This window comes from Osmia lignaria, chromosome 16, assembly GCF_051020975.1.
Source record: "Osmia lignaria lignaria isolate PbOS001 chromosome 16, iyOsmLign1, whole genome shotgun sequence".
Lineage (NCBI taxonomy): Eukaryota > Metazoa > Arthropoda > Insecta > Hymenoptera > Megachilidae > Osmia > Osmia lignaria.
In genome coordinates this window covers 8,317,004-8,341,596 of record NC_135047.1, presented here as the reverse complement: position 1 = coordinate 8,341,596, position 24,593 = coordinate 8,317,004, and the positions used below count along the sequence as shown (strand labels likewise).

The 24,593-nt window shown below is 40.6% G+C and overlaps 1 protein-coding gene across 6 annotated transcripts in view; it reads right to left on the bottom strand.

The window, feature by feature from the left end:
* The window catches only part of nolo (ADAMTS-like no long nerve cord), a 139,100-nt gene that overhangs the window by 64,241 nt on the left and 50,266 nt on the right, over window positions 1-24,593 (bottom strand). For all 6 annotated transcript variants that reach the window (XR_004580585.2, XM_034317295.2, XM_034317292.2 and 3 more), the window contains exon 2: window positions 906-1,022. Coding sequence is in view for 5 of the 6 variants with exons in the window: in XM_034317295.2 (XP_034173186.2) it covers window positions 906-1,022 (117 nt within the window). In the remaining variant the exon portion in view is untranslated. The remainder of the gene's footprint in view (window positions 1-905; window positions 1,023-24,593) is intronic.

Sequence of the window (24,593 nt, the reverse complement as noted above, 5' to 3'; positions counted from 1 at the left end):
TTGAAAATTGTTAGCTTAGAAGTTAACTCGGGTCAAATAATTGAAAGGAGGTCGCTCTGTGAAAGGGTAGAAGGGACAAGAATTTAAAGCGAAATTATGTAAAGCGGACAGCAGGTGAAGGAAAGGGGGAAAGGTGAACGTCCACGGAAAGGGAAGCTTGCATTCGCGGTCTATTTCCGTGTCGTTTCGCGACTGCATCCCGGAAAAAAAAGCGACGCAAGAGTGCGTCCGTAACGTCATCTTGAGATTAGTGGAGTCGCGGCAAGACGGCGGAAGGACGCGTTGACGAACCGTCAGCTAAACAGAGCACGAAAGAGCAACGAGAAGGCCTCGCCAGGCGTAAAAGACTTTACCACCAGTGTGCACCGTCTGTTTCGTCGAGGGAAAACAAGAAAAATATATATAAAATGTTGGGGAAAAACAGAAAGAGGGAGCTTTGCCGGGGTTCAGGTTGGATGTAACGGTTTCTGCGACCTATTTCCGGCTGGCTGGCATGAATAAAGCTGTTTATTTTTCCCGCAGCTCCGGCGACAACGTCCCTTATTCTTTTTAAAATCCACAGGTACCAGAGCGTGGTACGCGAAAAACAGATGAAATATACCTACCCTTGTTCCCAGTGTATTTGCGTTCCAATGAAATTGGTGCTTCGATTTGTTATAATTTTAACGATACTTACTACAGAATTTCGAGTATCGTTCAGTTTATCAAGTGACTATTGGTCAGCCCCCCTTTTTAAACAAGTGATTTCGATGAAATCATACAATCGTTTGTCGAATAGTGCTAACGTTATTGAAATAATTCTAAGTAATTTAAAACAATTACAGTAGCGCAATTATGGAGGATAGGGAAAAATCAGATGACGTCTTTATTGAAAATATATATTTTTGGATGTTTAAAATTCTTACCTGATCTCCTGAATCCACGTCGAGGTTGTTGTTGGCTTCTGATACCTCTGAAACATCCTCGATGTTCGAATCACCTATGGTACTGTTGTCGCTCACAACGAGGCCCAGCAGGCATATCTGAAACAATAAAAAAGACAATTACGTTAGCATCATTTTATAATATCCTCGTTGCTTCGAAATGAAAACTCCAATTTAATTTGGGAACTCTGGTATTTCAGAAATCTACAAATCACTCAGTCAATGTTCTATTTCAAATAAAAGTTCGGTCTTTTAAGGTGTTACTATTTTCGATAACTCGGCAATCATTTCCAAATTGCTCACGTCCTCCAGAAGAAACACTCCACGTATTCCGGTACTGTTTCGAGTCTCGTTGAAAAATATCGGCACACGTTTCAGCCCGGGGAAAGGCAATCGAGAAGTGGCACGACGTGGTTTTCCCGTTCGTCGTGTCGTCGAAATAAAGGAAAGTCCCTTCTGGAGAAGTACAATTTAATTGTAGCCGCGTTTCCGGCCGAAAACGGATACCCACTTTCTGGCATTACCGTGCAAGCCGGAACTTTTATAACAAGCCCGCACCGCGGTACGTCCGCTTTTCCACCGCACGTACACCTCGTTCCAGGAAATTTCCAGCCTCTCTTTCTCCAGCCAACGACCTGGACCGACCGGCTGATCCATATTTCACGACAGTTTCCGGTGTCGCCGGTTGCGTAATATATTCTTGTCGAAACAATCGCGATTCGCTCAATTTTACTCCCCCCGAGAAATATCCGTTATGTCTAATTAATTACATTCCATTTGATCGATAAAGAACTATTTCCTTTCCTTGAAAATGATATTCAATCAAAATTATTAATTCTTATCTTCTTCGTTTAATTAAATTTCATCGAATTTCTGGCACCCGTCACTGATTAAATCACAGGCGTTTTAAATGACCTCATAGACGTTCCCTCGTCTAATTGAAACTTTCATGATTGATGGTATCTGGATTTCTGAAGGATCGTGAAAGTTAGAATGGTTAGATAGGTTAAATTAGGTGGCGTTACGTTTCACGTACAAGGATAGAAAGTCGATTAAATTTGTAATTTATTTTACTTCACAAGATTTCAAATAGGCATTTCTTTAACGCTAATTAGATGCTACTTTGCGATAATGTTAATGTAACTGTATAATTACCACTTTGTGTAAAATCCTCTCGAAGTTTGGAACGATTCTTCTTATTTTTATAATTGTTAATCGCGCACTAATTGTAAAAATTGGTGAAACGTGGAAAGAGTCCGTCTAGTCGGCTTCCCGATCGTGTACTGACTCAACGAAGGCACGAGAACTAATAAACATACGATCGCGCTTCGGCACGCCTGCCGCGTTTGTTGATAATTCGAATGTTTATGCAAGGGGATTATCTGTTTCTCGAGCTCGGGATTAACACCGGTTTCGCCGGTAGCCTAGTGGCCACGCATTGATCATAATAAATCAACAAGATAATCTTTTCTTTTGCACAAATTTCCACAAAACACGTAGTCATAGATTTTCTAACGACTTTTCGGAATGGCTAAAATACATTGTTGCTTTATCCAGCGAAGAAATTCATAGGAGCAGCGTCAAATAAAACAGTCTACCGTCTGACGAGCTTTATTAGCGATAAATTTAGACGCTTGTGCCGCCCTGTAATTAAACGTTAACGCCAGACGTGTCGGCTGATCAGAAAATGAACTCGTACGGATTGGGATTAGCAGAGCGAAGCAGAGATACACCCAGCTTATGGATTTTACGATCATGACGTTGCGTTTACCGACTTGTTATTAGCAGACTTGATTAGATCCCGAACACCATTAAGATAGTTTGCTTCGTTAAAATTTTTGAAAGATTACATTGTTCGCAGTCTTATTTATGACGATAAATCAAATAAAAAATAAAAACCGTAGAAAAAAATGAAAATTTATCGTTAGTTAATAAAAGCGGGATTTAAAAAATATAAATTTTATCGATATTATAGTTTTATTTTATAATAAGTTCGAAAAGATAATATAGGGGTTCATAAATCAATGAAAACTGAATTTTAATTTACAATTTTAATCAAAATATTGCGTAAGGTTCTATGATTATTCATTACGGCTGAATGAGCTCGTTAGGGTTGCGTAAACGAGCTTCAACATTTACGCGTAATCGTACGACCCGATCATTAACAGGGCTGAACGAGGAAATTTCAAAATATTCGAGAGACCATAATTTCCTCTTGAAATTGATCAAGTCGTAATAGTTGGTAGGGGCTTCCTATTGAAACTGGAAAGTCATTATTCATCGAACCGATCATTGTGATTAGCCAATCGACCACCTAGCGCGTTTGCCGACCAACGTGTACGGTTTACCCTTGAAAAAAAAAGAGAAAATTATAGTGATCAGGCTGCTGAGATCGATTAGCCGATCACCGTTATTATCTTGATAGTAATACGTAAGTACTCTCCCTATCGTTCAATCGCGACGAAGCAGTCAAAGCACTTGAAAAGCTTCAATTATATCTTGGATATTAAATCGTTCATCAGTCGTTGAATTTTGAAACAGCTATGATATTAAAAGCTCCTTTTAAGGGTTATTTATAGGAACGTCAATTACAGTCTAATTTAGGCTTTCATTATTTATAGAGTTCTTAAGAAATATTTAATGAATTATTAGCATATGTATTTGTTCGAATAAACGTTCATGAAATTTTAAAATTTATTTAAAAAAAATATTTTATATATAATTTGAACGGTTTTAAAAAATGAACCTGCTACAAAAAAGAATTCTTTTTAATTAAAAATATAGGTAGATGTTCACTTCGCTGAATTCAAGTAAATAAAGAGAATTCCTCGTACCATCGAGATACGAGCGAGCAATTAATAGCAGTGACGGGTCATTAATCGAGTCAGGATCGATTCAATTACGAAGTTGCGTTTTTGATCGAACCATCTGAAGTTTCTTGGAACTCCGTGTCGATACGGCAATTCGGATCGTGTTATGGCGATACTAATTGTAAGTTAATTACCAGAATTAATGTAGACCGGCGATGTTAATCGAGACACGGCACGCGACCCAATCAAGACGCTCAGATAAGAATTAAACGACATCGTAAGAGCGCCTCGTTAGTCCATAATAAACTCGAATCTCATCATTCACAATTCAAAAAAGTTACCTAATCATTTGAAACCGGTATCATTAGAAATCATCATATTTTAACCATCTTTAGACAGGATCATTTTTTATAATCTTCTCAAAGGATAGAAACCAGATTTATCTCATTAGTATAGAATATTTTTACCAGTAAAGAAGGATAAAAAATGATATTTGATTACGGTTACTTGTGCAAACAAGCAGCTTCACACGAATGAAACCCAGTAGTTTGGACGAAGAACACGGGACGCTACTTTGCGTTGCGGTGTGAATCAAATTCATTTTCCCCGCGTGAAAAAAATTAATATTATATCTTGGATGCACGTAACAACAGCCCCGCTAAAAGGTAGCTCGTGTAAGCAGATTAGATGTTCGACCTAATCTTGCTTCTGTGACGACTTTGAACAATGCTTCGTATTCGATCTACACGGTGCATCGCTTAAGATAACTTCTTTATTTATGATCACAGGTATAACAACAAAATTCCCGTTGGCATTTCTCGACAATAATTCATATATTCTGATAATATTTGACGAAAAAAAAAAAAAAAAAAAAAAAAAAAAACTAGGTAATTCAGCTCTATATCTATACTATTGCCTTTGATAAAAATTAAAGGCACTTATTCCTCTCAAAAGCCCTCGTTCGCAGCTCGAAGCGTTTTGTATCGCGTGCAAGAACGCGCAATAAATCCGATCGGCGTTCTCGAACAGAGGCGTAAACGAAGAGGTTCACTTATCATTTTATTCCTCTGAATGACGCACACCTATCCTACGAACGAGTAGGTTGCCAATAATCAACGCTCTTTACCGAGCAGCGATGAATCAAACACAGCCGAGGTTCGAAGTCTAATGAAAAACGATCCATCGTCAGAAGGAGGAGGATTGATTTAATGCATCGAGTTGCTGGCGTTCGTGTTGAACCTCGACGGTGCACCATTGGTACGCGTGATTGCATAAAAGCGCACGAGCCTACTGATAAATGGTCGTGTGCTACTCAAGGAAACCATTTCCTACCGTACCGATTGTTTCGATCGATCTTGAAAAGCGATTCACCCTCGACTCTTACTTAATTAACTGCTTCTTGAGTGCGGCAGGAAGAAATTTGCAAATGTCGGTCGCTGAGTTGAGGGAATTGTTTCCGTTTCACAATGGAAAATGTTAAAAGATGGATTTTGAGCCCAGAGCTGAGCACCGGATCAAGGAAAGATCTAAGGGGAGTTGTAGCCCTGGGTCACGTTTTAAGTCACGATCAATAGTGTGGCAATTATCATTGAATATCAAAAACTCTTCCCCTCTTTATTTTCTTCACAAAGTGGAATTTAGATGTACGATAGGACTGAATTAATTTATCCATCGCGTTTTTGGCACAATTCTAACACATTAACATTCGTTTTACTCCAACAGTCATTAGGGAACAATAAAAACCTCGATTAAAATATAATCTTTATACTTTTTCTTGAAACAAGCAATTAAAATTCGCTTGAATTTCCGGTTCGTTTTTATGACCAGCTGCGAATATAACAACGAGAAAATTCAGCAGCAAAAAAAAAAAAACGCTGACTCGAATTTTCCAAAGGTGTGTGACGAACCGTAAAAGAAATGGGGTTGTTTACTTGCCATCAGGGTGGTCGGATGGTGGTGAAGGTATTAGAAGGCGGTGTGTATGCTAAACTCGGTTCGATGTTCGTGCACACCGTAACCGCCCAATAGTTACGCGATAAAATCTCAACGCCCGTGGACCTCCCGGGGCAAAAGGTGTTTTTCTGCCGCTAAAATGGGGTTAAACTCGCTCACCTATCTGCCGTCATCTATAAACCTAAACACCTCCCGTTCCCTATCCCCATAAAATAAGATTGGACCGTTCGGAACAGCCTCTAACCAGCCTTCTATTCCATACGACTTTTTCTCTGGTTACCGTTTCCGGTTCGTTCTCGAATCTGCCATCGAATTTTTCCAACCTTCAATTCTCTTTGAACGTTGAAGTAAAATTCAGCTGCTTAATTATTCATTCAGTTTCCTCTTATCAACAATTGAAATTCTTTCATTTAAAAATTACATATTTAACTTTAGGTTAAATATCTTTGATCCTGGGGCTGGATTCACCCAGACTCCGCTGTTAAAGGGTTAAGTAACTCGAAAGTAATACAAGTAACTTTTCAGAAAAGTTCACTTTCCCATCCACTTTCATCTCTCGAATAAGTTATTAATTGTAATAACTACTTTGATAGGATTAAATTAGGAGAGCTCCTTAAATCAACGAAACGAACTTCGTCTTTTGATTAAAATCAACATTACAAAATTGAAGTGAACGACACTAAAGTGGAAGTAGCTTTTTATTTTCTCTTATAAGGTAACTAGAAAGGTGCAAGGATCATGATTATTCCACGACCCTTATCACTCTCATTTACCCTTATCTCGGTTCGTAGACTAAGCCAATTAAAGTGCCCTCTGAATTTTCCACTCGAACAAGCTGCTTCGCGTTGAATAATATATTCGAAAGGATAGCTGTCTATTTTCTGTCAAACTTTCCGACGTTACTTTGTCTGGATTTATCTGAATAGATAGATGGCCTAAAGTACCCACGATTTTATGTGACATTTAAACCAAGAATATGATCAGAGATTTTTGAAAATACCGAGGCAGAAAAATTGTTAAATCGCGTTGTAATTCAATAATTTCTATGTTAAAGGTTATTTATTAAACTGAAACATTCAAATTTTATGTTTCATACGGAATATGGAGCGCGAAGAGCATATAACTTGGGAAACGACATCGATACATTGGGAATTTACGCGATGTGAAAATTTGCATCAGCCAGGTCAGTTTCTTTCGCTGCAGAGGCCACTTCCGGTCCCATGGGGTTACGCGAACGATCGGAAAAGTACGTCGAAACGGTTCGTGCAATATTGAAAGTAACGTTTATGGTGGTTTCATGGGAGAACCGATGGTAACGCGTTCGCGAAATGTCCCGGTCACGTGTACACGACGGTGTTGTGAAAATCCTTTAACATCGTGAAATGTTCCGTTTTACCAGCTGGATTTGGGTTTAAGTAAAAGGAACCTTCTCAAGAAATAAGGAATCATTCAGAAAATTCTTTTAATATTGTAGCAAGCGTTTGGTAGTAAATTTTTTTTACTTCTTATCATTGTCATCCGTTGTCTCACCGTCTTATTTTATAGAGGATAAAGATTGCTGTACTACACAGCTGAATATATTCTTCTTATCTTTATTTCCATTTACGTAGATCCTTCTTACATTGTCTCATCCTCTTTAATCCCTTCCAGGGTTGCTCTGATTAAAATAACGAATTTGTCTTCAGGCATGATTTTGAACTCAGAGATTCTTATTTTATCCTTGTTGACTTACGAGGGGAACATTTCAAGTTAAATTAACTTATTAATTAGTTAATAAGTACTCTTTTACTCTTGTTAGTAATTATAGTTTCTTGTATTTTTTCATATATTCAATTTATTTTCCCTTATCTTCACCCTTTTTTCTTTCATTCACATCTCCCTAAACATCCTTCACCGTTAGTTCCCTTCAAAATCATCCCTCCGTCCATCTTGACCCTCTTCTCCTCCCGAAGATTCCATTTCCTGGTGGTTTCGCAAGTGCAGCCGCATTTTTCATCGCTGCAACTCGACAGCCGGTTATATCTGTCCGCTATTCTTCCAACCACCCCTCGGTGTACTGGTTTACGGAAAGGGGATGGCGAGAAGCGTGGAAGAAAAGCGGTTCGTTTAATCACGTTGGCGTCGGTAAATTGAATTATCCCGAGGGGCGGGAGAAAGAGGAGAAGAAAAAAAAAAATGGACGAGGACCGAGTTTGCAGGGGGTGGGTTTATCGAGGAGGCAGCGCGGACCAGATCCGCTAATGATAGGTTATAATGGAGCTGCCTGCACCACTGGTTAACCTCGAAAATGGAACGCCGACGAATTTAAGTGGAACACCCTGGCATGGAATTAATTCTCAGGTAATCGGAAGTCAACCTCCGAGCCTCGGCTGCCATCAGATCGATCTTCGATGAAATAAGCGCAGCTCTCTTTCGTTCTTCCTCGTTTTCTTGTCCGTCTTCCGCTTCTATCTAGTTTACGACTGGTTTATGGATCGAAACCGAATTAGGTCCTTCCTTTGGCCGAATCAATTGAAGATTCCTCGGAGAATGGCGTGCATCGTGAATTTTTACTAATTTTCTTGACGAAAGAAATAAAAAAGTCTTATCGAATATCGTAACTATCGATTCAAAATACAGATTCAATTCTGAACCATTTAAAAACCGATTCCCAGCTTGGTCATCGTCGTAAATTTCACCGAGCTGGAGGAACGATTCTGTTGGTGGTCCGACCGTAAATTTTCTACAGGCGGTTTTTTGAAGGAAACCGTGAGAATCGAAACAAATCTTGCCCACCAATTAGGCGTTTGTCCAGTGGGATACACGGGATGTTCGGTTCTTCTTCGTTCCTCGGATCTCCCATTTGGATTAGAAATTTATTAGAGCCCTTGACGCGAGCGTGGGCGTCAACGTGGTTCTTTTACAATTTTCGGGAAGGCGTGGTACAGGGTCTTCTCGACTCGAGTGGACAGCACAAGGGGCAAAGAAAAACGATCGAATTTATAACCTGCCCTTTTGTCACTTTTCCGTGTAACGGGGTGGGTTTACAACGTGCGTCGCACCGTAGGCGATCGTGTAATAGAATCTGATTTTACTTAACGACCCTTGTCCGAAGAACGCGCGAGCTCATAACTCTAAGACGATTCTGTTCCTTAATGTGTGATAGAGAAAAATAATTTTCCATTTCTATAAAGAATTGGTGGAACTTCACTGATCTATTTGTAGACATAATCGTTGCATCTACATTTCTAGGACAGCAGGACATTCATTTAGGCCAGATATCTGGCTGCACGGTGAAGGAAAATCCCATCGGGATAGCACGAATCGACTTAAATACCAAGAGGTGTTAAGGCGCTTAAGTCATCAGGCTTTCGTCGAGCGATCAGGGCCGTATCCAAGAACGTTTTGTTCGAACCGGTGATCAGATAAGGTAGAACGATGAGCGCGGTATTGCTTTCAAATTGGTTTCCGATTCGAGCGTACGATAGTACCGACCCATGCCTCTCGCTTATACTCGCGCCACCCTATTCATCTACTCGACAGAGCTCACGTTATTAGAAGCTTGTCCGTTTTTCTACTCGTTCCACTTTTTCTCTCGCCGTCTATTTTTTATTATTTTTTTTTTTTTATTTCTTCCCGTGGTTCGTGCTACGATTCGGTTCATCGCGTCGCTCGATTAGGCCGACGATCGATCTTCGCGATCTGCCTGGCTCGTCGGCAATCACTCACCACCAGAGAGAACGTTACACCGTCGAAAGTGGGCTATCATCGCGAATTTTCTACCTCGACGACCTCGACCTCTTCACCCCATCCCAAACCTTCGCGTGATTTACCGCGCGCCCTCGAGGAATTCGTGTAAATGATCAAGGATTACGATTTCCCCGCGATTCGTCAATCGAGAACGCGACAGATGCAAATTTTGGGTGAATTCATAGGATTGGTGTTAGCAGAGATTAGAATTTTTAACCCTTTACTTGCTGGCTGATTGAAAATTGATAAATAATGCGATGAAAGGGTTAAAAATTAAGTAATGCTTTGGGTTTTGTAATTCCCATTTCTCAGTATCAATAATCTAAGCTTAGAGATATCAATCAATTCCGATAATCCCCGAATTATAAAATTTAATATCAATAATTCCTATAGAGTACCACTCAAGATTGACAGTAAAACGATTCTAAGGCACCACGACCGAATCAATGTCCTCGGATCATAAATTCTACCACCTCTTCCTGAAACTTTATTTTTGACTTTAATTACTCAATCATAAAGTTCAACATTAATGTTCCTTCAATCATAAAACGAAATTGAGAATTCTACAGTCGTGAAGCATTGATGAACTCGAGGTAATAAGACATTATGAAAAGAACTTTGTTTGCTTAATTGATATTATTATGTATAAGAACATGAAAAATGTTATTGTTTAGGAATGCAAGACACAACGAGCCACCTATGAATCAACGAACTTCTTGAAATTGCTGATACTTTGATTAAGTCTCGGGCAAATTTCAAGAGCACTTCCTGTAGATTGCTACTTTGTAGTTGCAACGAAACTTGTTGCATGCTGTTCACGAGAATGTCGAAGTTACGGAAGAAAATTAAGAACAAAGTTTTGATTAGTGTTTACAAGAGTATTACCGAAGATAAAGTAAAACAGACACACGTACGATTCGAGTATTTTCAATGAAACAACTTTGGCGCTTCAAAAGTGTAGAGGAATATAATATAAGTTTCTGACAAATCAAACTATTTCTAAAAATTCTTCTCAACACTTTACCTATCGAGAGCCTATTAATAAGGCTGGTTCCTTTAAAAATTTTAGAACATCGATTTCATGGAGAAAGATTAACACTATAATTTCTCAACCCACTTATTCTCGCCACCCTTTCCGTTGTTCCATTACTATACTATGGTGTCGGTGTAAAATATCGATACCTTTGCAGCTGCAATCTCGAGGCTAACGAGCGTTTTAATTGTAACATCGGCTATGGAATCCTACGAAAAGCTTTCTGAAAGCAAATAGTCAACCAATTTTTTTATCGTTAAAAGCTCGATAACGATCTACCAGTTACGTATCGCTGATACGTGCTGAGCAACGCGAAACAAGTATATTTCCTTTTTTAATCAATCAATTTGTATTAAACGATTTTTCTCATTTCCATGTTTCTAAGGACAGTAAAAAAATTAGTCGTGGAATTTTTACAATTTTCTTCACTAAAACTTCGTTCCGGTGCCCAGTTAAACGGGTCCCGTTTATTTTTTCGAGCGTCGAAACGCCGTGAAATCGAGGGAAAAGGAAAGAAAGGCATTGTGTTGCACGCACGTAACAATGACTACTTGACAGCAGAAAAGATTCGAGAAGTTTCGCAGCTGCAGTCGTTCGTTGGCCGTTCTTCTCTTGGCTTTCGCCTTTTCATTCGTGCGGTAAGTTTCCGCGTAAGATCTCGAGAGGGTCTGCCATCCGACAGAATGAGAGAGAGAGAGAGAAAGAGAGAGAGAGCCGATGTTGCCTCGTCGAAAGTCTTAACGATCCCCTGAGATTCCGGACTTTACCTTCAGGGATCCTCCTCCGTAGGTGGTTCTCCCGCGCGAAACTAACAGAAGTGCCGCGTCCGAACTTTTTCCTTTTTCTTTCCCTCCCTCGCAGCTGTTTATTTTACGGTCTGTCCTAGACGCTGATACCGCGAAAATTACGGAAATCACGATTCAGCGATATGTAAAGTGTAAGTCCGATGAGTTACCATGGAGATTTGAAAGAGAAACGCTGTAATTTCAATTTACAAAAATTTGGTTTTCAATTGAAACTCTTTTAGGAAATAAATTTAATTAATTAAACCCCAAATCCCCAGCAGTACGTTCCTGGATTTCATAGAAATTCGAAAGCGTAATCAGGCGTTTTGGAAAGTAAAAAAATTCTGGAAAAGACTATCGAACGATCGGCAAACTGATTGGTATTGTGTACATTGGCTTATTGGCATCGATCGACAATCCCCCTCAGACCGTAGACACCAAACAGTGTTTATCAGTTTACTGGTCTGCGGAAGTGTACCAACCCGCCATGAGGTGTTCAACCAGCCTGTGCGTGTATTGCATATTTGCAGCTAATCCGATCGATATGGAAGGGATTATTCAATTTCAATTCCTGTTTAGCGGCCAGTCCACATGGTTACGTCGCGTTTCACAAATTTCACACCTTGTCAAAAACTGCAACTCTCTGCTTTACATCATTACAATAATTGATGATACTAATGTGATTGTACTAAGGATATTTAGTACGTATTCTTGTACACCGACGTTAAGAAAATTGAAATTTATCTAACAGACACAGAAGACGCGGCAAACATTTAGAGGCGAGAAAGCGTCCGCTAATTATATTCGGCTTTAACGCGGGGGATGGTTACGAGCCGAGAAGTGAACTTATTAAAATGCTGTCCGCGCACGCTGCCATGAAGCACAATAACATTTGTTCGTTATATGTACACGGAAGAAAACAAATTGAAGCCAGTCGCGCGACCGTTTTTAACTTTTAATTGGATCGCACGGACTCTAGTTCAGCCGGTAAACACGCCTCGGACCCGTCTAATTAATTCGTAATCTCATTCGAAGCAGATTCTCTCGGCCAAATAAAAAAAAAAATAAAAAATAAAGAAAAGGATGTTTGTCCGTTTTCGAAGATTAATCGACATTGTTCCCATTAACGCTATCGATATCCTTTTAGGAATTACACGTAGGTCATCAATAATCCACGTGGCACAGTACGTGTGAAAGAATCACGTGTACGACGATCTCCCGTTGAATGTCAGGAATTTCCTTTGAAATTTCATCGAACAAGCTCGCGGAATTCGCAGAAAGACGCGAGGAATAAAAAAAAGAACGATGCGAAAAATTCTGTTCGATAGGTTTATCGCGATGCTATGCCGAGCTGTTCGAGGCAGCACCGTTTGAAGCGATGCCAAGGATAATAAGATTTGCCGCGGTCGACGATTCGCGATGACTTCTCGCGTTTTCATCGAGTTTCGACCTATTTCGGGGGAACAAGGTCCCCGTCTGCAGCTTCGTGCACACGAACCATCGATAACATGGTTAAAAATAAAAGTCCCGTCAAAAGCGAATGTATCGTTGGAGTGAAAAGCCACGATAGGTATCGTGGAACTCGATGCTTTCGAATTCACGTGATCGCGTTTCTTTCATACTGTACTTTCTTCGCGTCCTCGATACTTCAATCAAACTTTGCTTTCTTCTATGTAAATCATTACCAACGCAATAAGCTTCAACGAATTTTGAAGACGACCCACGTCAATTTAATTTCGATACATTTTTAACTTTTTAATTAATTGGTATAAAAGATTAATGATTATGGTACATCTACTGCTGCAGTAGATACAGGTTTGATTTTCAGCGCGACAGAGTTGTTTGTAATTAATACTCGTGCTCGATATCACGGTATCTCTGATGTTCCCTGCCGCAGAATTTGCAACATCAACCCCTTCCGATGCAAGTTCCCGACGAACAATTAGCTTCCTCAAATAGAATCTTCGTTCATGCGTTGAACGTCCTGGTATTTACCCTCTGGCTTTAACAGTCGAATTTGTCATGGTCCAAGGTAAAATCTCCACGGACCAGTAATTTCTTTCAAGCATTAAAGTCAAGAATACACAAGGAAATTCGATGATGTTAGCATATGCGATTCTATAACGAGAATCGGAACGGGAACAGTTGGTAATCGCGAGAAAATAAACGCGTTTAATTGTCGTGTATTGAATATGTGGGTCTGGTAAAATCGACGATGCTGCACGAACGTGTAAGCGCTAATTAGGCCGGCGCGACGATAAATTAAGGTAATTAAACGGTAATAACTATCGCGCGATAACTGGCCATTAGGTATGCATGGTTTGTCATCGAATTGGCTAATATCTAGGTATAATGATCATTCCGGTTACTGTTATAGCGTGTCTTCGGTGGCGACTCGCGTCTCGCAAACGGTGCTAAAATCGAAACGTCGTAAGTTACGCTCCATAAACTATAATATAGATTCCTAACTTTCTATTACTGCTGTTTCCTCTATCCAGTTGAGATTTTCTGTCGAAGGAAACTACGACTGTAAAATTTTTATTCCTTAATCCATTTACTATAGTAACGTAAAAATCGTGTTGATATCATTTTTTAAACAATCTCGTATCAATGAACCATTTCAATTTGCTATCGCGATGATAAGATAAGATATCGATAGGATGCGGCAGATCATTGCTGGGCAATGCAGAAAACTCACGTCGCTCGGCATTTACCTGATTGCTCGAATTGGCTGATATTATACCCGCGGCGAATTCGGTATTACTTCGATACACCATCCTCGTGCCCCTCGTTTCCCTCCAGCTACGTGCGGAGACGGTATCGATACGGTGTATCGATATCAGCCGGATGGAAACGCGACGGGAATTCCGTATATTTTCGGTCGATTCCTTAAAAATTATATTCGGCCCAATTTAGCAGAATTGCCGTCTCCTTGGACGGTGCAACGGTGCACCAGCTGCAGCTCTGTGTTACGTACACGGATACGTGTTCGAGCTGCGATCCTGGAGATTCCAGTAGTCCCCCTGTTTCCTCTCCCCGTGTTATAGGATTCTCTTCCACGGAGAATCCCATTTCGCGAGATGATCAACGAAATTTCGTCGCCAGCCTCCGGGGGTACTTCTGAACGAACGAATAAACGGGGACGCGTTAATTTGCCCGTCCATCTGCCATGATAAATCGAGGATTTTTATCGTTTTTTTTTTTTTTTCTTTTTCGTCAATTTGGAGAAAATTTCATTTAGGAAATGAATGTTACCAGTGTAATAAAATTTTGTAATTACATCGCTCTGAGAAACAGAATCCAGCAGTAATTTTCATTTATTTGACAAACAATCGTATTACTGCAATTTCGCGTCAAAACTTAGCATTGCCGGTGCATGCCCAGTAATTCCGGCATCCAATTAGTCCTGGACGCGATCCATCGAATTTATCATCGCGTGGATGCGTGCCACGGCAGGTAGCAGAGCAAATAACGGCCAATTACATAGATCGATTGGTCCAATATCCGCGGTGAATCACGATCGAAGGTTTAAAGACGCATTACCCGTCGCACGAGGAACACTGCTTTCCGATCACATCCAGCCTCGGTAGGTATCTCCTTCGCTTGTGCGTCCACGTAGAAACGTATGCGAAGGCTTAAGGTTACATTATCGCGAGACCAGATGCGCGGTGATATATCGAGCATGTATTCCGGACAGATTGTCGACGTCTATGCTCCTCGCACGCGGTTGATTAACGCGAGATCAAGCCTGTCGTCCGCAGGCTTCCATCTCGGATTAATATCAAATTCCCTGGCCACACCGCGGCCAAGGGGAAATCGATCGGATGCTGGCTTCGATGGTTCACATTTTATGTAGAATATGAACCACCAAGTAAATGTGAACATTGAAAAATATCAAATCATCCTTTCTGACCTATAGTTGCATTCATAGACTCATGGGAGATTCGTAGGTGTTACTTGTGAACTCTGCGGCAAGTGTAAGCACACATACGAAGATAAGAGTAGAGTAAACGTGGGGACTCGGTTAGTTTCGTAAGAGCTCCCTAAGGTATATCCCATGTATGGTAGGTACTGCTCTAGACTCTAGTACTAACTCCTAGATTACGTCTCTTTTTTCCATGCCATTTACCCTGATTTATTCTTCTCGGATCACTGGTCTGATATTACTTTAGAGAACGCGTCCTAGGTCCAATCTAGTCTAAACATGGTAGACACGTCGATAATGATACTTAGGAAACCTGTGTGTTAGACTTTAGAACGGTGCAAGTTAGGTTGGAAGTCCTATATGTAGAGACATATAAAGTTACTCTAGTACGTTCAGCTCTTTAACCCTCAGACGATAGACCATGGAGAGAGACCATTTTCAATTTTTCATTTTCTAAACTCTACACTGTTCCTTCAAAAATGACTCTTCCAATATTGACGATTGTTAAGAGGAAAAGTTTCATCGAGCGTACATAGTTTCTCATACATACTAGAGACACATACATAGCTTCGTGTACGACAGAAGGGAACATAACCGTGGGACCGCGTACATCATCCAAGAAACTGGAATAGGAAGGCAATGCTCCCGGTTATTCGCGCGCCTATTCGACTCGAACGCTAGATGTTCCATATTTTTATCGATTTCGTGTAAATCCAGCGAAACAATGACGGGATCCCCGTAAAAACGCTGGGCATCGTTGCTATGACGTTTGTTGTGCACGATGAAAACGTGTGCTTTCGCGATAGATCGTTCACATAAAAAACATCATCTGACCCGATTTCTCTTCTCTTTTCCACTAAACTGTCCTTTGTTTTTATTTTATTTTTTTTTTCCTTTTTAATTCATATACGAGATCGTTACATCGATCGAGAGTTCATAAATACACTCGCGTCTCGTAATCCACTCGTGTTGACAGTGCTGGTCGCCAGCCAAAATTTGCAAACTTTACCAGGAAAGCCTGGATTATTCGTCGAAGAACGTTCGTACGAAAAATTAAACAGACATTTGATTTTCGTTTTATTTAAAAATTTCGTTGTTCTTGAAAAAATATTTAAACGAATCGAAGGGGATTTCCTAACCCTACGAGTAAGTAATAACCACCACCTACGCAAATGATTTTCAATTCGCTCCCTTGGCTGTCATTCTGTTTTGGTAGTGTTGGATCGCGCATAGGGGCATATTGTTGCACCTGCAGCTGCTGAAGCCCGTACGCTACTCGAATTTCCCGATGGGGAACCGTCGCGGCGTCTAACCTTCAGGACTACCATGAAAAGCTGCTCGCGATCCTTGAACCCTCCTCGATTCACTCCCCATTCCTTGCAATTGAATTCGCACGGGTCCGATTTCCTGGCCACGATTCGCGCGGCTCCTTTCAGACTCGACAAAGGCCAAAGGATTCCTTTCGAAGCGGTCGAGCAAGGATAGACGCCAAGGCTGATGGATGCCTTGTGCGTGCGTCGGAATATCACCGCTGGATTTTATGGGGATCGTGTGGCAGGGGAAACGGTGTTGATGTCGATGACAGGGATTAAAGGATATCTCAGTGAAGCGTTTACAAAAATTACACCGAGTCGTTTGGAAAGGGTCCTAAACAGAGTTAAGTTTAGGTTTATTTATGTCAGGTTATTTCTATAGTTACGTTATATTAGTATTAAGAGAGAGATTCTATTATCTACTTATAAAACGGAATCGCTAATGGGTTAATAATTAAGAAGCTGAAAACGAAGCTTCGTTAATTTTGGGGTAATTTTACTTCGAAACGCGGAGAACATCGAAATGAATTTCAAAGTAAAATATAGACGTATTGATTGTTAAACGAATTATTACGTGATTGCTTAATTCGATTCGAACGCCATTAACAAGGAAAAACCTCACGATCGTTGCCGGTTAATCGAATTCGACGCTGCAATCAATTTCGTTCTGTTTCAACCGGCGAACCGACACGTTTTACAAACGTGTAATTATACCATCGATAAACTGTCCATCAAACGAAATTAAGCGCTATTATCCTGGGGCGGTTCGAATCGGGGCTAAAACAACAGGGAGGATAAAAGGAAGAAATCTCTTTAACCGAATTTTCGTCGCAATCCTTTCTGGTTTTCTATTTTTTCCTCGGTGAAGATTTCTGAAAGAATGGCTACATTTTTTTAAAACGCGTCAACGTCGACACATCGACCTGAAAAACGCACCTGACCGGTGACGGGTCGGCTAAAAACGAGATCGAGTGTAATCGAAAACGTTCAGAGTCCGACGAACCGAGAACGAGCCGTTCGAGCGTCCTTTGCGATTATACGCGAAAACTCGTGCACACGACACGCTGACACGTGCCACATGCAAATCGTTTGAAACGAAAATAACGGAGAGGGGTGTCTCTCGAAAACGGGAAGAGGATGCAATTTTCATGGACATGTAATAGGCCCACTTCCGTCTGTTCAATTTTATGCATTCCCGCGCCGCATATGTTAATCGATCGATCGATCGATCGATCGGCTATCGCGTTCGATATTTTGCCCCGGAACGAAAGCGTTCCGTCATCTGGCACCAACTTCCGCGCGTCGACGATTTGTAGATGGAAATTCGAGCCGCGGAACGAATTCCAAATTTTATTTCTTTTTTTTTTCCATATGAATCAATCGCGAATTCAATATTCCGAATTCGTTTTGAAATAATCGAGGGAAATTTCAAACGATTTTATGTGTTTCATAGCATGATTTTATTTTTGATAAATTATTAAGGGAAATTGAAACCTTTGATACCTTTGGAGGTGTATATTTAATGAGCTAAATCAGAACTAATTATTAGAAATTGTTGGTACCAACGTGTTGTTAATTAAATTACGCTAATTAGAATTTGGTAAAACGTCATTAAATATGAACAGAACGCATTAAATAGAATATTCCATAGAGACAACGTAATCAGTAATAGATAATCAAATAATCCCGAAAGGGAAACCGGGCTAAGCACTTGCCGTGATTAGACAAGATAGCGATCTTGATTTATCCTTCGCCATCTATCCCTCCACTTCAGCTTCAGGCTACTTCGGCAATTAGTAGCAGGTAGAAGACTGTAATTGTCTTTGCAAAATTTTCGCATATTTCATTAAGAAAATAATCTTCGAAAGATTTAACAATTTTAAAATCGTCAAAAAGACTAAAATTCCTTAATATTTAATATAAAAATAAGTTGAGGATAAATAAAGGATCGTGGTACATGTACCACAGCTTTGAGAGGAAAAAAAGATATCAGTCTTTTGGAGATCAATGTCGGTACACGTGTATGTATCGGTAGAAAATTGAAGGTAAATTGAGAAACGACGATGATGCTTGCACAGTACACACTTCTTGATCTCGAAAAACGAGGTTGATAGAGTTTCACGACGCAAGAAAATTTGGATCCGGCTGGATATAAAGAAGATAGGGAAGCGGATACGCGACGGGGATAGAAAGGCTTTTGGAAATGAGGGCGTTTGAATGCCACCCTGAAAACGGGTTATCTCGTTATCTTTAGGGGTTTGTTTCACAACCTTTTCCCTCGCTTTTGCCTGTCCTCCACGGGGGATATACGGTGGTTGTACGGTCGAAAAAGTGTATTAGTTCTCTGCCTCTGTTTTGTGCTTTTACTGGCCGACCTCTCAACCCGAGTGGATTCCAAGAAATTTTTCAGTCTGCTTTCTATTATTTCAGAGAGTGTTTTCCTTTTTTTTTCTTAGATCAAATTTAGTCATTTCTGAAATTTCCCTCAGAAAAATCTACATAACTATGCGAGTGTAAAATCTCAACCTAAGTGAAATAACAGAAACACGTTCAATTAATAAATAGCTAAGGATCGTGAGTGTTCGGCTGGTGTGTCTCGAGGATTTATTCGAGCCGGCTCTTCCGTCGGTGCGCTCGAGAAATAAATTAAACAGAATTTTCGGGAAAAGAAGTTTCGAACGCGGACTCTTTGAACGCGAGAGATATTGTCGGACGAGAAACGTGTCTTTCTCGGATAAAATGTACGAGCAGAGAAAAAAAATTGAGCGAGTTTCTTGTCGGTGATAAATTCGCTTCTCGTTCGTTTCGCATTCTATGGGAACGAACGAAAGTTACTCGTATCAATCGTTCGCATTAAATGTTCCGAGTCCATCGATAAATTCCGACATCCTTAGAGTCGTGACACGGAACGTTCGTACCGTTTTCTGCTTCGATCGATGGCAAGCCCTTTTTTAACCCTGGGCCAATCGTGACTCAAACTTACAAAGTGTATGCAAGGATATTAATCTATATAATTTTTAAAGGAACAGCGTAAAATTTAGAACAGAAAAATAACAGGAAATACAAAATTAAATTAAAATTGAGACCCCAAAGGTTCGAAGGACCATGTTTCTTTTTCGTCCGCGAATTAACTGGCGCCAGGATGCTTGTTCCTGGGCCAGACCTGGCAAGAGGAACTGCCGAATTTACATTCGACCCTTCTCCTTCCTGGAAATGGCCATTGAGAAGCAATGAGAGGAAAGAAGAAAGGAGACAAGCAAGAAATATCCAGCGATATTAAAAAGGAAGCCTTCTAATGATACGGTGTTGTAACGCGGATGGATAATAAAGAAAGGTTTTATTAGCCTCACGGTATACTTTCGTCACTGTTATTATCCAGTCAAAGTAATTTAATATCTTCATTTTCTTACCCTTTAATAGGTGTAAGGTTATTGATAAAAGAAAGATCGATACAACCTCGTTACACTTAATATTATAATACTTTGCGACTATTATTATGCAACAGGATTAATTTAACACCTGCTTCTTTTTTCAATTTATAATCATGGCTTACCTTATACAGATTTATGGGACAAGGTTATTTAATAATAATTAATTAATCGCGCAACGACTTTCGCTTGTTTCATTTTCACGATTCGCGTGAAGCATTTTTCTTTTGAAATTTGAAATTTTCTTTAAATTGTGGTGATTCAAGTTGTCAGAGGAAAATCTTGTTACTATCAGAAAAATTCCTAAACGATTTTTCCGATAATCGAGAGATCTTTGTGGTAGCTTGAACGCTGGAAACGACAGTGAAACGTTCGCGAATCGTATGACGGAAGCGAGGACGGAAGTTGATCGACGGGAAATAGGCTTCGTGAAAGATTGCATTCCGCGTGTGAAATTCGGAGATCTCACGATGACACGTGTCAGAGGTTGCTCGTGAAACGACGCGACGTTTGTCGTGATCGGGGAATGGGATTTGAGTAGCATTTATTGAAATTTGTCACTGTTCGAGATCGAACGAGTCGATCGTGATCAAATTCGACCTCTTTAAAGTGGTCTTATCGTGTTCTAGAAGGAGATCCAACGATATGAACCAGTGGAGTGACATTTGGTACTAATGGTTGGACAGTGAACTGAATGGAGGTCCTTTTTTGCGAATTTAAAAAGAAGAATTAGTTTCTTAACCGTAGAACTGTTGAAGAGAGGAAGGCACAAGTTCAATAATAATTAACTTTATCTTTAAATCTGAAGCTGTCAATAGAAATCCGTGATAATCCGATTTCGGCATTCGAGAGGTTTACCATACACTCGTTAGCAATTTAGCTTTCCAGTTAAGTTCAGTTTATCGTCAGGCTGACGGGAAAGTATCGGTAAATGTCGTTTCTTTCTCAGGTAGCCAATTGGCTGCGATCCAGGTCGCTTTATCCGTTTTCTTCATCTACGTAATTATATCAAGTTACGTAAGATACACGTATTCTCTGAGCGAGGCGTTGATGAACCGCTCAACATTTCACGTGAAAATCCTTCCAACTTCTCGTTGAACTTTTCCTAGGATATTCGAATAAAGTTCTCGAGTAAATTAACTTTATTACCTTTACCCTCGAAATAGTATAAAAAAATGGAGAATATTTTAATAAACATAATCTAATCAAATTCAATTAAATCTTTGAAGTTTGATGAATTTTTTGCCTTGATTAAGTAGTAAAAAGTTGAATATTTATTCCTTCGAAAAGCAATCTCCACTATTCGCTGAATCCGCATTCATAGTGGTTCGGGAATCATTTCGGTAGACTTTCAATCAAGTTCGCCAGCACGCGCATCCCTACGAGCATAATCTCAAGCTAAACGACGCTTTTGCAAGCTCGCATTAGAACCGAAACCCTATCTCACGTATTTATCGAATCTCCGTTTGCGCCTAAAGCAATCAGGCTCTGTCGTAAACAGTGTTCGATAAGATTTTAATTTTCTCCTCGTTCCATTTCTTCCTGGAAAATATCCTTTCATCTACTTCGGTACGATTCGTTGAAATCACGTTTTCTTTTCAATGAAAATCATTCTCGTTTAGTATTATGGCCCATCTCACATAGCACTTCGCAGTCGCAGGTAACAGCGCTCGAACTGTTAAACGAGGCGGGTAGAAAATGTCTTAATTGGTACACAGGAAGCCGGAAACTCGGCTCCAGTCGAGAAATCGTGATACACTGGGAAATTCGTTTGGCCCGGCTGGGCATTAATTTTCAGAAACAGAAAGCCAGCCGGTTTTCTCGGTTCTCCTTCCGGCGTGTTTCTGGCTACGCACCATGCACAACGCCCAACGAGATAAGAAGTTGGCGAATTATTCAAAGTTAACGTCAACATAAATGCAGCAACTTTCGAGCGTTATTGCGAACTACCGGTGAAGAAGTGGCCGACGCCTGTTCGAGAATCGCCGGAACTCATCGGGAAAATTATTATGAAACAGAGGCGGCAGTTCGCTAGAGAACATGAATTCTGTGAAGGAGGAAAGTTCGAGGACTGTTCAACGAGTTCGCAGTTGATAATTGTCCCGAATCGAAAAAACAACGTTCAGGAAATTGTTAGGAAAAATGCTGTTGCTAAACGATTTTGTTTTTCCGATTGTTTGGTAAAATTGCATTGATGGACAAACTTTGAATTAAGTTTGAACGCTTCAAATCACAGTCTAAGGTATGGTTAACGAGGTGAATTTAATTTTGATAAGCAATCAGGTTACGATCTTCCATTCCCAGAAATATCCCATAATGGATAATAGAAAATCGCTCGAAGTGCCAAGAACTGGTCCACGATTCGTCATCACGGTGTGAATTTGAGCGAAATCGAAAGAACGAACGATGAAAGGGGTTGAAATGCTCGATGTCGGCGGAGGAGGTTTCCCTGTGGTCGAGAATGCATCGTCGCGAACAGCGAAGCCAACGAAGCGTCAAATCCCGAGAACAGGTCGGATTCTCTTGCACGCATCCGGCAAAACCGTATCGTTAATATTGGCCAGCCCATCTGTATTAAGAAAGAACCTGGCAATAAATCTGGGAACAGTTGCATCGTGCATCATTTGCTTCTTGTTCGTTCCTCCTTTCTTCGTGAATTTTCCTCTACTATTGGCTGGAAACAGTGGTGCAACCATAACTGCTCGATAGGAGAGACAAAAAATATTTTTTCCAACCCCGAAAAGTATTAATAAGGGGTCAACTGACCCTTTTGAATCCCCCTCCCCTAATTGCGTTTGAGTTGAAATACTTGAGAAAAATAATTCATCATGAGACTCGTTTACCTGAGGGAAAGTAATAAGAGGGAAAATAATTTAGGGAATTTTCTCGGTCGCGTGCCGTTGGCAGTGGTTCAATACGACGACGTTCGCGACATAAATCATCGTGGAGTACATCTGAGTCCTCGAAGAGAGAGAAACAGTGAAATGGGCTGTGTTTTAACCGAACGAATAACCAGCGATGTTGCTGGTCGTTATAGTCTGCTAGCTCGTTTGCGAAAACGCTCGGAAACTCTCCAGACGAATAATCATTTTTTTTTCTTCCGTACCTCGATCCTTCTTCTTCCTTTCCTCTCCCACGTTTTCTCATTTTTTCCCCGCTGTTTTCTTTTCCGAAAAGAAAAACGACTGCCTTTCGTGGTCGCGGCGGCTCGATTCGTTCGCCGGAACATCGCAGAGTCATTTTGTCGGTATAAAAGGGAAATTCTCCGCGAAGCTCAGGGGTTATTCATTTAATGCACGAGGAGAAGGTTTTCGCGTTCGAGGGCATTCGAAAGTAGAAGGGTGGTCGGTGGTCGTTTGTTCGGGAACACGCCGCGTTGCTGGAAACTTTCGCGGCAGAGCACGGGACCGGTAATGGGGTAAAGCGGAACCACTTTTCCCTCTTTTCCCTCTTTTCCTCTTCGACCGACGAGAAAAGAAATATCTGAAATTCATCCCCCGTTTACGAGAACGTCTCCCGTTTCTGATCCACTTTTTCTTTCCCTCGTTGCCTAACTCTTCAACGTTAAAAATCAACAAGAGATATTCCTTACGTTCTCAGGATAGCTACTTAGTTTGCTCCGTTTCCTTCTTACTAGGGCTGGACGTTAATTATCTCAAAGTCAGTGGGTCAGTTAGAATTTTATACATAGAAATTCTATGAAAAATTCCTTTAGGTATATTTCTTTTTCTAAATAACATATTATTCGTTGCACAGATTTCGGCGATAAAAAGTTTTACACGGCTCGCGGGACGATTAGGTCAGGATCCGGTTGGAAAACCGCGAAGACTATTAAGCGGAGGCGATTTACCGGCCCAATCAGAAAATCCATCACACGGCTCGAGGATTATAATATAATTTTGATCCATCGCATCGGGTAGATAATATCGACGGGAAGTTGCTCCGCGGATCACTCGATATTTCTTGCACGTGAACCCTCTGCTTCCATCCCCGAATTTATATCGTGGATCGAAGGGTAAAATTAAAGCTTGCTCGCGATCCCGACACCGATGCCCGCGAGGGTAAGGAAATCGCTCCCGACGTTTATCGAAGCAATTTTTTGAAAATCATGACCCGATATCTGCTAAGGTCTCGAAGGGTGAATTAAATTTTTCCAAAGTGTCGTTCTTTTAAAATATGCTGGCACAGGAACACGGAGTCAGTGGGACGAAAATTCGTTCAAAACTTTCGAGCATCCATTTTCTCATAAACGTTAAGCATCCTAATTCAACATCGTTCGAAATTTTCTATAAAAGATTCTTCCTTCGAAACAAGCTTGAAGAAATTATACCTATCTCGTAAATTATTCCAGGATTATTTCTTTCGAAAAAAAAAAAAAAGAAAAAAAAGAAGTTACAGTAAAATTATGCAGCTGCGCCTTCGTGGTCGCGATAAGGGTGGAGCGAAAGGGTTGAAAGAAAGAAAAAAAAAATCAGCTGACAATAAAACGAGCTTTATCCTCGAACTAGCTTGTAGGAAAACAATTTCGCGTGGGTAGTAGGTACTCGACCCTGATTACGATACAAGCATAACACCGTGCTTACGTGAATGGCTCGTACGAGGAAACGGCTGTCGACCGGAGCTCGAATCGATAAGTCGATTTGAATATAACCGGAGAACGCGGTGCGACGAGTAGGTTGTTCGTGAATGTTCAC